The sequence below is a fragment of the Thamnophis sirtalis genome, unplaced genomic scaffold (assembly GCF_051295495.1).
Source record: "Thamnophis sirtalis isolate CommonGarterSnake01/CBP01778 unplaced genomic scaffold, rThaSir2_p1.2 scaffold_4, whole genome shotgun sequence".
In the NCBI taxonomy this organism is placed as follows: Eukaryota; Metazoa; Chordata; class Lepidosauria; order Squamata; family Natricidae; genus Thamnophis; species Thamnophis sirtalis.
The window spans coordinates 29,556-44,569 of NW_028261384.1; the positions used below are offsets into that span (position 1 = coordinate 29,556).

Genomic DNA, 15,014 nt, shown 5'->3' on the forward strand with positions numbered 1-15,014 from the left:
GGCTTTTGAAACAAGTCTCCGTCTTCTGTGCCTGTTCTGCAGCCCCTAGGTCTCCTGTTGCCCCATTATATTAATATCATTTAATAATGAAGATACAGAATAATAAACTTAAAAATCCAATTAAAAAGGTATATTTTTTGTGGATGCTATTCCGGTTTTGACCACAGGAGGACACTATTGTCAGCTTCTGCTTTGCTGGTGCTTCAGCTGCCATGAAACGGGAAGGGGGGGGCGTGTATGTGGGAGGGATTTAATTGATGTGCTGGAGGACTGCTGGAGGAATGTTCTAGGATGTACCAGTCGTTGGGATTGCGCATGCGTACGTGTTTCCCGCCTGCATCAACGGCCTTCACATTCCATCTTCGGCCTGTCTTTTTGAAGTTATCTCACACCTGACAATTGAAGGACTTATGATTGGACTGGAGCTTTGATCCTAAGGGGGGGGAACGGGCTTTGCTATATATCAATTGCTTTCGCGCCATATTATTCAGATTTTGCTTCACTACTGCTCGCTTACCATTTATAATTAGTAAAAGTACTTTGGATTTCCAACTCATGGAGTCTCTTAGTCTTCTTTCCTAATTATGGAGTGGAGTGGGGCGTGACACTATTTTCTGTCCCTTAACATTAGCATTCAAGCCATCATAGGCATTTTAACTCCGTTTAAGGCTACTGAACAGGTTCCCTTCTTCTGTGGCTATGTTGCAGCCCCGGCGCCTCCTGTTGCCCTGTTAATATTAATAACAATAATGAAGATACAGAATGATAAAATCCTATTAAAAACTTAGTATAGAATAGAATAGAACAACCAAGTTGGAAGGGACCTTGGAGGTCTTCTAGTCCAACCCCCTGCCTAGACAGGAAATTCTTCAGACAAATGGCTATCCAACATCTTCTTAAAGACTTCCAGTGTTGGGGCATTCACAACTTCTGGAGGCAAATTCTGTTCCACTGATTAATTGTTCTCAGGAAATTTCTCCTTAGTTCTAGGTTGCTTCTCTCCTTGATTAGTTTCCACCCGTTGCTTCTTGTTCTGCCCTCAGATGCCTTGGAGAATAGTTTGACTCTCTCTTCTTTGTGGCAACCCCTGAGATATTGGAAGACTGCTATCATGTCTCCCCTGGTCCTTCTTTTCATTCAACTGGATATATCCAGTTCCTGCAACCGTTCTTCGTATGTTTTAGCCCCCAGAAGCAGAAGGATAGAAGGAGATAGTGGTAACAGACAGACGGAAGCAGATATATGGAAGCAGAAGCAGAAACAACAATAAGTAGAAGCAGAAGAGCAAAGATGGAAGCAGAAGCAAAGAAAAAAGATGAAAGCAGAAGCTGAAAGGTAGAAGGAGAAGCAGAAGAAAACAGAAGCAATAGCAGAAGAGAGAATCAGGAGAAGCAGAAGAAGAAGAAAGCAGCAGCAGCGAGAGGTCTGTGGAGATTCTCCATCATCCACCTCATGCTTGTCCCAAAGGGGCTTTTTTCAAGAGACAACTGGAATTTCTGACTGTTCTTTGAAGCTGTTTCGCTTCTCATCCAAGAAGCTTCTTCAGCTCTTCCATTCCCCGCCATCTAGTCAGAGCTGAAGAAGCTTCTTGGATGAGAAGCGAAACGTCTTCAACCGAAAACCAGAAAGCCCAGTTGCCTCTTGGAAGAAAAAGCACCTTTGGGACAAGCAGAACCCAGAAGCAAAAGAACACGGACAGAAGAGAGAAGTAGAAGAAAAGAGAAGCAGAAAAAGAAGCAGAAGCAAAAAAAAGGGAGATAGAAGCAGAAGGCAGATAAGGAGGTGAAGCAGAAAAAGGAACGTGTTGCTCTTTTTCATGGGAAACAAAGATGCTGCCTCGGTCCACTTTCCGTAGGCAATTTGAACCAATCTGATCTGGACCAAAGTTTTTTGTTCATATGTGGCTTGAATTTAAAAAAGGAACTTGTGCTGCTAAACCATCCCTTTTCCATCTGTAAAGTTTCTTTCCTGACTGGATAATGGCAACGCTTTCTTTCCAACGCTTTGCCTTCAGCAACGGTGCAACGTAACTCAGGGAAAACAAGCTCCAGATTACATGAGAATGCGCCTGAGTCCCTTCTTGGGACCCAAGCCTTAAACCGTTTCTTTTTCTTCTTCTTTACGCCTTATTCTACACTTTCTCTGTGCCTCGACTTAAGGGAGAAGCCTTGCAAAATAAAACCGATTCTTCTTTACTGAAATAGAATAGAATAGAATAGAATAGAATAGAATTCTTTATTAGCCAAGTATGATTGGACACACAAGGAATTTGTCTTTGGTGCAGATGCTCTCAGTGTAGCAATAGCAATAGCAATAGCAGTAGACTTATATACCGCTTCATAGGCCTTTCAGCCCCCTCTAAGCGGTTTACAGAGAGTCAGCATATCGCCCCCAACAATCTGGGTCCTCATTTTACCCATCTCGGAAGGATGGAAGGCTGAGTCAACCCTGAGCCGGTGAGATTTGAACCGCTGACCTGCTGATCTAGCAGTAGCTTGCAGTGCTGCATTTAACCACTGCGCCACCTTGGCTCTTATACATGAAAGATAAGATACATCCATCAAGAATCATAAGGTACAGCACTTAATGATAGTCATCGGGTACAAATAATGAGGAAACAATCAATATCAGTATAAATCATAAGGACACAAGCAACAAAGTTACAGACCTTTGGTCATAAGTGGGAGGAGGAGATGGGTGATAGGAACGATGAGAGTTTGCTGAGCTCTCCCACCATTAAAACTTTCCTTGCTTGGGAAGTTCAAAACGGTTGCCTTGGACTTCTGCTTCTCTGCCTCCAACCCGAAGGCTCCTTGGTGGTAGCCGGAGTTCTTTCGACAGTCACCTCTGTGGTACTTTGATCGGCCCCTCCAAATAGCTCATGGTTTTAAAGGCTTATAATTACCATATCTCTCCAGAATGAATCATAAACGACTTTAAGTGTTGACTTTCAGAATTGTAGTATTTATTCTGAAGTTGTCTCTTTGTAAGGTAAGGGAAATGTTGTGAGTGGGGAAGAGACGAGGAGCCGTATTCCAACAATGCCCTTTATTCAAGATAAGAGCAGACTATAAACCAACATCCAGTGTCCGGCCAACAGCTCCTTTTAAGGGAAGCTCTCAGCCAATTAACCAATAACTTTAAAATGCATCCCGCACTTCCACGGCGGCAGGAAAAGCCTCTGCTCGTGCCTGGACATAACAGTCAGGCCCTCTCCATTCATATATTGTACTTTGTATGAAATTGATACAGCCCAAGGAAGTTACTTTTTCTTCTTTGAAAGGTTTTTCAGGGTTATATTTGTAATGTAAAACTATAACATTGTACCCAATGAGGCAATGAGCTCAAATTAAAAAGGGAAAGGGAGACGGATGAAAAATGCTGAAATGGGGAAACTCTGATGATCTGGAACAGGGGTGCCCTTCCCCCTGTCCCGCTCTCCGTGCCCTCACCCTGACCCTCATTTCTCTCCCAATTGAGGCTTGGGCCAAAGTCCCTGAGGAACTTCCCTTCTAAGGTGGACCTGGCTCCTCCATGGTGCTGGCTGTTCTTCTGGTGAACTGTCCTAGCCCCTCACCTTCTTTGGAAGTCTTGATCTGGAATGAGGCCATTCTCTTTCCGTGTCAAGCACTTCCTTGGCCCTGTAGGAAGTTATCACCCATCCCTCTCCCAGAAAAATGAAATATCCTAGGAAATATTGAAAAGGCAGAATATTTCTCTGGATGTGAAAAGAAACATGTTTTAAATGACAGAATAGCTTCTTGTAGCTTCCTGCCCATCCCCACTTTGTCAATTAAGAAGGCCAAGCTAGTCCCTTTACATAATAAAGAGTTCTCCACTTCAGCTCCAGGGGATGGGATTAAGGCTTGATAATATTGGCCCTTTACCCAACTCACCACGTGGCATCTGAGAACTCACCCAAACCTGGATTCAAAAATGCAGCCTAGAGAATTGCCCCTGCATGGCCACATGGGAGTCTGACAACCAATCAGGATACAAGATCAAGGTCAAAGGCCAGAGAGGGCATAAAACCAGGGACTTTCAGCTTTTCAGCCCTCCCTTCTCTTCTTCTCCACCAAGGTTGAAGCATGTGGTCACCTTTTCTGTTCAGGGCCATGTGGTCCTGTCCTCCATTAAATCATCTTTCCAAGCAGCCTCCATGTCTCCAGCGTCTTTTCCCCCACTTGGATCCGAACCCAGAAGGACATTTCTTTCATCAGCCCTAACCCTCTTGGGTGCCAGCATGATGCCGCAGCAGGCCAGGGCCAAGTAGAGGTTCTTCCTGCCACTGGAGAGAAAATTTGGCTTCCACCCTCCCTGTCGGATGCCACAGTTGGGGACGGGCATCATGTGGCATCCTGTGCAGGGCATCCGATGCATGCGTTGACAGTCCGGTGCCATTTTGACGATGGCACAGTGGCAGGATTCCACCAATGGCTGGTTGATCCTGTATGAGTGCCAGCTGGGCTTTGAGAGCAAATGCCCAGGAACCCACCTGTGGTTGGGGGGAGACGGTTTGTTGTAACTCTGATTGTAAACCTTCACACCCAAACAACTGATCTCCACACAGAAAGCCACGGGGAGTGTTCAGTGCGTGTGTGAGACAGAACACATCCACCCCTACACCCATTGGGGAGCAAGGCAGCTTCCAAAAAGCCGTCCGATGCAGCTGGGTGCCCATGATGTAATCTGAGCCTGTCTGGAGCGCGGCAGAAGCAGGGGGTGCCGGGCGCTCACCACGTGCCGCCTCCGCTCTGAAGATTTGATGAAATGCCCCTATTATGATCCAGAGATCCGTGGAGCAAAGCAAGCAGACACCTGATCCTCTCCAGCCTCCCAGAGCCCAGGGCTGGAGCTCTGCCTAATCTCCATCTCCGGCCTCTCTGGAAAGCCGCCTTGGGGGCCGAGGAAGCCATGGCTCACTGCGGGGGGCGCAGAGATGGGTAACAAGCAGACCACCTTCACTCCGGAACAGCTGGATGCCTATCAGGTAGCCCCTCCCTCCCTCCCTCCCCCCCTCCCTCCCTCTCTCTGTGCTGCTGCGTTTCTCTCGGAGGGGAGGGGGTTTGCTGCTCCTTGCCAAGGGAGCTTCTCCTCAAGGTGGGTTGAAGAAGAGGGGAATGGGGAGGGGGCGGCAGGGATGGGGAAGAATTTCTCCCCAATGGGGCTTCATGCAGGGAAAAAGGGGGAGTGGGGGGCAGGAGGGAGGGAAGAAATCTGTCAATTAGTAATAGACGGTGCAAAATTGCCCAGCGGTGGAGGAATCCTATGCTAGCTGGCTCTCACGCTGCTCTCTTATCTTGCTTCCATCTTTCAGGATGTGACCTTTTTCACAAGGAAAGAAATCCTGAGGTGAGACCAGCGGCTGCACGGATCCTAGATCCCAGACCCAAGAGAGAAAGTCAGGAGAAGGGTTTTTTAGGAGGGTCGGGATAAAAGCGGCAGGTCTTTCGACTTTGGGGAGCTCCTTATTCTAGCTGGGGAGCGAACGTTGCCCAGGCCTGGCACCTTCTCCTTAGGCTGGCATCTGCACAGAGTCCCAGGCAACAGGTGGGCAAGCCAAAGCCAACCTGTGTCCACTCAGAGGGGAGCAGGGAGCCCCTTCCCACTCCGGCATCCTTGACTCCAAGCCAAAGTGCGCAAGAGGACCACCACTATTTAAAGGCAATGCAATTTTAGGACCTCAGTTTCGAACATAGATTGATTGGGCGTCCGACCCCCCTGCTCCCTACAGAGCCCCCCCCCTTCCCTGGGTCCCAGTTCTGGCAAGAGGGCAGGACCCAGACACGTTGGTCAGGACCTCCGAGGGGGGAAACTCTCCGCTGCAATTAGTGACAAGCCGTGTCCAGGGAGCACAGCTGGGGAGAAGCCTGCCGTTTGTGAAACCTAAGCTATGAGCCCATTTTCATCTCTGGGATGGGAGCCAAGGCCATAACTGCACCATGAACAAGGCCTGCATTATTAATGGGGAAGGGAGGCTGTTCGAAATGTGGGCTTCCTTCTGCTCTAACCCGAAAAGAGGGTCCGCTCTGCCCCCCCCCCACCGCAAGGACAGGGCTGACAAAGACGCCCGCCCAGGGAACGCCTCTCCTCTTGCCAGCCGCCTGTTTGGGAAATGCCCCATTGCTTCTTTTTCACCACTTCGGGCCCCCAAACTCCCACATTTGGGGGGGCCAATAGAAAATTAAGGGAGCCCATCCCACGAACTACGGAAAGAAGCAACACGCTTAGGTCGAAAACAGACAGGCGAGCGGAGGGAGGAGGGAGGGTGTGCAGGGGGAGGAAGGGAGAGCAAGAGGGAGGGGCTTTGGGGCAGCACTAGCAGCAGCCAGGTGAGGCTGACCAAGAGTTTGCGCCGATTGGCCTCAGACACTGGAATCCATCCTCTATCCCAGGGCTCCCCAACCCATGGGCCACGACCGGACGATCACGTGTGCACACACGCACAGCCCCACTCAGGCAAGGGTAGGGGGTGCTCAGGGCCCCACTTGTGAGGTGCCAGGGGTGCTCAGGGCCCCATGCGAGCATCACGGGCACGCGCAGCCCTACTCGCACAAGCAACGGGAGAGCAGCGTTGTATCCTCACCCCGTCCCTTATGTTCCTCCTCTGGGGGCAAGGAAGGGCGAAACCCCCCCTCAGGCCACATGCACGGAATTTGCAGAGCCAAAATTCAGCTGCCAAAAAATATTCTAACGGAACCGTTTTTCTGGTGGGAATAAAAGTGGCCGGTTTGGAGGCTGCTGAGTTTGTCCTTCCAGATTGAGAAATTTCAACCAGTGCTCGATTTCAGTCCCACCGGAGACCTTCTGAGCTGAGGAGAGGGCGAGTGTGTGTGTGCGTGAATATTTCCTGGTTATCAGTTGAAATAGATTCAAGGGTTCATAGTTAAGTAATTTATTGACAAGTTGCATGAAATTGCATGAAGTTTGTCTTAACCCCCAACGTAATATTGTAACAAGGGTGTTCCTGGGATGGGGGGGAGGAATCCTTCCGGGGCCAAATGGGCCAAATAAACAAGATGATAATAGATGACATAGATTGCGGGGGGGGGCAGTGGGGGAGAAGGCTGGCAATAAGAGCTGCAGGGCAACCTCTATCGGACGAGCCCAGGATCTGATCCCGTATTGACACCGATGGGTCTGACTTGGGGAATAGGAGTAGGAATAAAAGTTTAGCTTGCATCAACAGGAGACATTTGGCATCTCAGGGAACGTCCCGTTCTTCTCCTCCTTTGGTCCAAGGGCTAAACTGGAGGGCTAAACCCCACGACAAGCCATTGGGGGAATCCGGTGTACCTCGTCTAACCAAGAGGAGGACCAGGGGTGACATGATAGCAGTCTCTCAATATTTGAATGGGGGGGGTGTCACAGGGAGGAGGGGGTCGACCTAACCTCCAAAGCCCCTGAGGGAAGGCCAAGAGAGAACGGCCGGAGTCCTGGGTGCTCCGTCACTAGAGGCTTTCAAGAGAAGAAGACTGGGGAAACTCTTTCTCCGGGGTGGTGTAAGGTCTCCTGCTTGAACAGAGGGCTGGGTTAGAAGACCTCCAAGGTCCCTTCTGGCCCTAGGACTCTATGACTCTAAGTGCACATATGTACACACACACACACACACACCAGACAACACTTAAAGTGTGATTCAGGGAAATCCGCCTTCATGCAAAGGCCGGTTCCAAAACCACCATCGTGGCTGATGAAGCAGCGCCTGGAGGGAGCTGGGAATGTTTCATTTTGAGGCAACCGAGAGGTGGGAGAGGAGGAAGATGCCTCCGGGAGACCCCCTGCAGGAGGGTCTTTCAAAGGAAACTCCACATCTTGGGATTCAGAACCCGGGACAAAGTTGCAGGAAGAAGCAGACGGTTAGAAAGAGCAGCAATTCAAGAGCGGATCGACAGCTCAAAGAGCCAGCTCGGTCTAGCCTTGAAGCCCCCAGGCTAGAAACCAGGAGGTGGGGAGTTCTAGTCCCACTTCAGGCGTGAGAGCCGACTGGGTGACTTTGGGCCAGTCCCTCTTTCTCACCACGCAGGCGGGGAAACTGGGAGAAGGAAGGAGTCTTCCCGCGTTCCCCGCCTTGAGTGATCTATAAAAATAATACGGGTGGGATAGAAATACACAAACGAAGGAGGCCTAAGCAGGGGTGCCAGAGCAGCCGACAACGTCGCCAAGGCTAAGGCTTCCCTTGTGCTGGGGGTGCTTTGCCAGCCTCGTGCCAGCCGGGAAGCTTTCCTGGGGCATCTCCTCTCTTCTTGGCTCAGCAACTGACGGCAGGTGCCCCCCGAGGCCAGGCCTGGGCCCGCCAGCCCAGACGGAAACCTTTCCTCCGCTTCCTTCCTCGCAGGCTGTTTGACAAGTACCGCGACTTGGCGCCCCAGTTAGTGCCACAAGACTACACCCGGAAGCCCAGCGTGAAGCTCCCCTATGAGCTCATTGCCAGCATGCCGGAGCTGAAGGTACGGGGGTGGGTGGGTGGGAGCAGGGTCTCCTCTGCAGGGAGGGAGGGTGGCCAGTTTGGGACTGGGCATGCTTGGGACACGCACAAGGGGTGGGTGGGTGGGTGGGGGAGGCAGGATGTCCAGGGCAAGTCCTGCCTGGCGGTGGGCTTTGGGCCTCTCAGCCAGACTCGGTGCCTGGATATCACCAAGGGCTTTGCAAGTCCCAGGAGGATTTACAGCGGAGTGATGGCCGTGTGTGTGTTCGCGTGTGTGCGTGTGTGTGCGTGTGTGTGTGTGCTGTGAGGAGTCCACCCCTAACCCTTAGTCAGCCAAGTCTGCAAATAGTTCAGTGGGGCAAACAAGGGGGGTCACGGGGCCTGAAACCCACCAAGAGCCTTAAGAACCCTAACCATGGCTGCTCCCCTCCCCCTTCCTTTGCTACGTCTGCCATGTTTTCCTTGAGGGAGGGGCCGCCTGCAATGCCAACTGGCCCCCACCCGTGAGACTCCCTAAAATACCCCAAAAGGGGAGGCTAAAGCTGCTCCCTTATGACACCCCCTCCCTCCCAGCAGAGTATAGACAAATATCCCCTGGGGGGCATTTAGGGTGGAAATGGGAAGGGCAGGTGAAAAGAAGGGGGGAGACTTGCAGCCAGAATTCAGCCATTTGACGCCCAAATTCAGCCGCAGGACCCCCTGATTCCTGGCAGAGGGAGGGACTTTAGCTCATACTCAACCCAGCGAAGGGGGAAGTGAGGCAACGGGTGGAGGTAGCTTTAAGGCACCTGAATTGGGCTCCCCCCCCCTTCTCTTCTCCTTCCCATCCCTGCTGGCTCTTCTAGATGCCAGTCAGCGGGCAGACACAACCTTGGTCAGGTGAACGGGGGCCTGCCGGAGTGCCAGGGGTACCGGCATCTTCTTAGACCAGATCTGGCCCACGGGGCTGCCAAGGAGTGGCCCACGGAGCCTCTGCCAAGACCACCGGGAGCCTCTTTTCGCTGGCAGAGTCCTCGGGCCACCACGAGTGCTGACACCAGTGAGGTTGAGCTGGCCCACCCCCACCCCACCCCACCCCCAAGGTCAAGTACACCCTGATGAAATTGCATTTGACCCCCGTCTCTGACTGTGAAGCTTGGGCATTCCGGTTGATTCATCAAACCCTTTCTTAATTGATATGGGAGACTGATGATTTAAAGGCAAGCGAAAGGCAATAGGTGGTTTGGGACAGTTGATAGGGAATTTGTCACAAATGTCTAAAGCGAAGGTGCAAAATGGTCAAATAGGAAGCGGGGACTTTCTCTGCCAGTTCTGAGCCAAGAGAAGTTGAGATTGAAAGGAATCCGAGAAGAGAAGCGGAGGCTTCATTTGGACCCAGGGGGAGCTTCAGGGAAAACAGGCTCTTTTCTCAGGCCAGAGAAGGGGAAGAAGAGTCCCCTCCTCCTACTCGGCCCGGAGGGCTACGCAGATACTCCCACCCTGGAAGAAAAGGCAGGCGGAGGCTCCTGCCCATCATGGCTTGGGGGGGGGGAATATGCCTTCCTCAAGCCATAGTTCCCCCCCCCCCCGGAGCAAACAAAGGCCACGAGGGCAATCACAGCCAGGACTCGGGTTCAAAGACTAAGCAGGCCAGATGCTGCCAAGGGACCCGGGCGCATTCGGCCTCACGGAGAGAAGGCTGAGGGAGGTCAGCTGTCTTCCTGTCCAAGGATTCTCCATGGCACCTGAGGGCAGAAGCAGAAGCGGGTGGAAGCTCGTTGGAGGGAGATTCAGCCTGGAATTCAGGATAAATTTCCATGGAACAGCTGTGGGGGCTCCATCGCTGGAGGTTATCAAGAAAAGATGGGGCCCCCATTTGTCCAGGAGGCTACAAGGGAGGGGGTTGGACTAGAAGACCTCCAAGGTCCCTTCCGGGCCTGTCTTATGATTCTACGCCTTCTCCCCCCGCAGGACAATCCCTTCCGCCAGCGCATAGCCGAGGTCTTCTCTGAGGACGGGGAAGGAAACATGTCCCTGGATGACTTTTTGGACATGTTCTCAGTCATGAGTGAAATGGCACCGCGTGACCTCAAGGCCTATTATGCCTTCAAAATCTACGGTGAGAGGGCAGGTGCCGGGGGGGGGGGGCGTCCGCAGGGAGGAACCGGGGGGGGCGCTCAGAGGGAGGGAGGGAGGGAGCTGCAGCTGCCGTGTTTGTCCCTCCCCCATTAGCACCACCAAGGACACCAAGGTCTCCAGCCAGGCACGCTGGGCTCATGGACCGGAACTCCCGGGGGCCCCTTCCCTTCCTTTGAGGGGCAGGGGGAAGGACCGGCCATCGCCCAGGGTCACACCTGCAGTAGAGGGGAAGGAGGAAGGGGGCAGGCCGGGGGTCCGAGCCTCCTTCCTCTGCCAGGAGCTCCTGAGGGTTTAGAGGGAAGCCGTTCCAGGTACCTCCACCAGCACCCCGTCCTCTGCTGGGAAGCGCTCAGGGCTGGGAAGCCCCACACCTTCCTTTTGGGGGGGGGGCTCCATGCAAGCTCAGCTGCCCATCCACTTTCCCTCTGTGCGTGTGTGTGTGTGTGTGTGTGTGTGACTGTCAGCCCTGTTCTTTGTTCTCCATTTGGTGGGGCAGGCCGTGTGCTCGTGCAAGTGCGGCTGTGCGTGCGGGAACAGGCGTCTGCCCCACCACCCACTCACGGGGCCCAGTTGCGAAAAGGCCGCAGCAGCCCAGCAGTGGCCCACGGACCGACAGGTTGGCGGGGGGGGGGGCTGTTCCAGAGGAAAGCAGCGGCTCTTCCATCCGAGGAGGTCAGAGGCCGTGGGTGGGCGAGGGTCTCCTCTGGCTGCCACTAAGCCTCGCGGGGCTCCTTCAGCAGACTTCAACGAGGACAACTACATCTGCAAGTCTGACCTGGAGAAGACGGTCAACAAGCTGACCCGCAGGGAGCTGACCCCGGAGGAGGTCAGCCTGGTGTGCAACAAAGTGATTGACGAGGCCGACCTGGACAACGACGGCCGTCTCTCTCTGGAAGACTTCCAGCACATGATTGTCAGAGCGCCCGACTTCCTCAGGTCAGCCCCCCCACCTGCCTCTCTCGCTCCCCCCAATGAGGAAGCCAGTCCGGGGGGGGGGGAGGCCCTCCCTTCAAGCCAGCTGGGAATCCCGGCCGGCCTGGGCTTTGGGGAGCAACTTCCCAGGACCCCCTGAAGAATCTGGCTCTGGAGGAAGCCTTCAAGGGCCGTGGGGGCTTTGGGCCGGTGCCAGCTGAGCCAAAGCGCTTCTTCCAGGCAAAACTGTCATACCCAACACAAACACACACACACACACACACACACAGGGAGGGAGGGCATCATCTTCTGTGTAGAATGCTACCAACCAAGAGCCCAGCACTTTCCCACCGCTCCATTTGGGGCTGGGGGTGGCCTGAAGAGGCAGGAGACTAATGGGGGGTTCTGGGAGGTGAAGCCCAGGGGTCTGGGAGCTGCCAGGCCTGACCAGAGCCTGGAATAAGTGGCTTTGCCCAAAAGTTTTGTGATAACAGCGTTAAGATCTCTGACTGTTCCCCTCACAGAAGCTCCTGAGTAAATTGTGCTTTCTTTCTTTCTCTCTTTTCTTTCTTTCTTTCTTTCTCTCTTTCTTTCTTTCTCTCTTTCTTTCTTTCTTCATTTCTTTCTTTCTTCATTTCTTCATTCATTCATTTTTTTAACAGCACCTTTCACATTAGAATCTGACAGGTTCTCCAAGCGATGAACCTCATCCATACGCCTTCCCAATTCCCTCCTTTCCTTCCGGTGCTGAGCTGGAGTCGCTCGGATCCCTTTCAAGCCGTCCAGACCCTCCTGGTGGGCAGAGGTGAGCCAAGGTGGCGCGGTGGTTAAATGCAGCACTGCAGGCTGACTGCTAGATCAGCAGTTCAGCGGTTCAAATCTCACCGGCTCAGGGTTGACTCAGCCTTCCATCCTTCCGAGGTGGGTAAAATGAGGACCCGGATTGTTGTTGGGGGCGATATGCTGACTCTGTAAACTGCTTAGAGAGGGCCGAAAGCCCTAGGAAGCGGTATATAAGTCCACTGTTATTGCTATAATAATAGATGGAAGTAAATGCTCCGAGGAGGGGGAGGAGGGGGGGGAGGAGGAGGAGGAAGAGGAGGAGGAGGAGGAAGAGGAGGAGGAGGAGGAGGAAGGAGGAGGAGGAGGGGAGGAGGAGGAGGAGGAGGAGGACCTTCCCTCCTAAGTACACAGTTATGAAATGGGAATGGGTAATTTTTTTAACAGTAGGAAGACATTTGATTTTGTTTTTATAAGTCAGAATTCTTATCGATTTGCTTCGCCTGTGGAATGAGCCAAACCATTCAAGCACCAGTTGCTGCTACTGGCTGAAACCGGTCGGTGGATTATGGACTCCAGTGTATTAGGGGCAGCAATGCAGGAGTCAGATTTCATGCTCTGGGCTGAGCGCAGGACATTACTGGAACTGACCAAATGACCCTGAAGTGGACGTTCCCCATCGGGGATGGGGGGATGGGGGATGGGGGGGTGTTGAGCAGAGCCTTGTGCCTCAGAAGAAAACTGCCATCCCTCTTCGGTTCTTCCCAGCGGTGAAATAAAGGACCTGATTGGACAGCTAAAGAAATCTGGGATGGTTTGAATTCAACTATATTTCATTGCGTGAGAATGGAGATAAAAGCCCATCCTTGTTTCCCATCCCGTCCCTTTGGAGGGAATGGAGCTGTTTTTGCATCAACTGTCCGCCTTTCTTCCTAGGCCTGTGCACCTTAAGAGTCCTCCCTCCACGTGCCCCGTCCTTAGTGACGCTCCTCCCCGTTTTTAAGGGATCTCATTGTATCACCTTCCCCTTGTCCCCAACTTGCTACATGACCAAACTAGAGGTCTTTGGTCATCCTGAAATGTGACCCCAAACTTTCCCTAGCCCTAAGCCTAACTCCTAACTTTCCCTAAACCATCTGTTGAAATAAATGTCCTCCTGGGTTCGGCTCCAAGTGGGGGAAAAGACACTGGAGACACGGAGGCTGCTTGGAAAGATGGTTTATTGGTGGACAGGAACACGTGGCTTGAGCCCTGAACAGAAAAGGGGGATCACATGCTTCAATGTTGGTGGAGAAGAAGAGAAGGAAGGACTGAGATGCTGAGTCCCTGGTTTTATGCCCTCTCTGGCCTTTGATCTTGATCCTGTATTCTGATTGGTTGTCAGACTCCCATGGGCCCATGCAGGGGCAACTCTCTAGGCTGCATTTTGAATCCAGGTTTGGTTGAGTTCTCAGATGCCATGTGGTGAGTGGGTGAAGGCTAATCATGCATTAATCCCATCCCCCTGGAGCTGAAGGGAGGAACTCTTTATTATGTAAAAGGGCTGGCTTGGTCTTCTTAATGGCCCATTGACAAAGTGGCTGGAGGCAGGAAGCTACAGGGAGCTATTCTCAATTTAAAACATGTTTCTTTCTTTTCATATCCAGAGAAATATTCTGCCTTTTCAATATTTCCTAGGATATTTCATTTTTCTGGGAGATGGCTGGGTGATAACTTCCTACACATCTTTCCAAGCAGCCTCCGTGTTTCCAGTGTCTTTTTCCCCACTTGGAGCCGAACCCAGAAGGACGTTTCTTCCAACAGAAGTCTGCTGGATTGCCAACTTCCAGAATTTCCAACCAGAGAGGAAGAAAAACCAGGCATTGATACTTCCTTTGCGCCCACAGACGCCAAGGCAAAGCCAACTCTCCCTTCCCTCCCTCCCTCCCTCCTTCATCAAAAGAGGAATCTGGTAGTAGCACTTTTCTCAACTATGAAAACTCATAAACTTTCCTGACCTGCAGCTCTTCACGAGACTCTACATCACAATGTTTATTTATCCATTTGACCAACACGTGCAGCTGCCCATCCACCGGAAGGAACCCTGGACGAGGAGCAGGGTTTTTTTTTCCCCAAAGCATAGCGGTGCATCGCATGGAGGGGCAGCGCAAGAGCAGAGCAGAGCACAGCACAGCAGTTGCATTGGATCGCCTTGTGCTCCGTTGCGTAGAACAGCCATTCAAAGAAGCCCCTTGAAGCACGGAAGCTGATGCCGGGCGGGCAAGTTCCGAAACAAAAACAAGAGAGAGAGAGAGAGAGAGACGAAGAGAAAGAAAGAGAGAGAGAGAGAGAGAGAGAGAGAGAGAAACCCGATGTCGTCACCCGCCTCCCACCAATGGGAAACAAGGGCTCCTCCCTCACTGCCCAATGGGAGGCCGCGGAGGGAAAGGATTGAAGCTCCGGAGGGGGCTCGGGGCTTCTCCTCCCTTTCTGGCCCCAACTGGCCGCTTCTCTTCGGCGGCGGCGGTGCTTGGCCCCCTTCGCTCTTTCACTCGCTGCCTTTCAGCGAACCGAAGAAGCTCCGGGAAAAACTCCAGCGATTCGGCGGAGCCTCCTCCGCTAGACGGCCGCGCGATTCCCCCCTTCCTCCGCCTCGGCCGTGCTGGCCTTCCCAGCCGGAGCCGGCGCCGCCCCCGAGGCCGCGGTCAGCCTGGCAATCAGCGACACCCGGCTCTGCCCAGGTCGACAGTCCGAGAACTTGACACCCACCGAGGGGTGGCGAGTCTCACCGAAGGGCGGA

At 52.8% G+C, this 15,014-nt stretch overlaps 1 protein-coding gene across 4 annotated transcripts; it reads left to right on the forward strand.

The window, feature by feature from the left end:
- Nucleotides 1-4,939: 4,939 nt before the first annotated feature.
- CIB3 (calcium and integrin binding family member 3) lies at nt 4,940-12,139 on the forward strand. 4 transcript variants are annotated; one of them, XM_087711806.1, is made up of 9 exons: nt 4,940-4,990; nt 5,318-5,352; nt 5,520-5,574; nt 6,766-6,777; nt 7,734-7,744; nt 8,336-8,447; nt 10,376-10,523; nt 11,284-11,479; nt 12,118-12,139. In XM_087711806.1, the coding sequence occupies exons 1-9, from the start codon at nt 4,940-4,942 to the stop codon at nt 12,137-12,139; spliced, it is 642 nt and encodes a 213-aa protein (XP_087567932.1). The 4 variants fall into 4 exon arrangements, with proteins under 4 accessions (XP_087567932.1, XP_087567933.1, XP_013930534.1 ...); XM_087711807.1 differs by lacking the exons at nt 5,520-5,574; nt 6,766-6,777; nt 7,734-7,744 and having other exon boundaries at nt 11,281-11,479; XM_014075059.2 differs by lacking the exons at nt 5,520-5,574; nt 6,766-6,777; nt 7,734-7,744.
- Nucleotides 12,140-15,014: the final 2,875 nt, after the last annotated feature.

Excerpts from the sequence above, each read along its gene's own strand:
- CIB3 (XM_087711806.1), top strand. The coding sequence starts at position 4,940 with ATGGGTAACAAGCAGACCACCTTCACTCCGGAACAGCTGGATGCCTAT. Across the intron at positions 8,448-10,375 it reads CCAGCATGCCGGAGCTGAAG|GACAATCCCTTCCGCCAGCG; the intron begins GTACGGGGGTGG and ends CTCCCCCCGCAG. Across the intron at positions 11,480-12,117 it reads AGAGCGCCCGACTTCCTCAG|CACCTTTCACATTAGAATCT; the intron begins GTCAGCCCCCCC and ends TTTTTTTAACAG.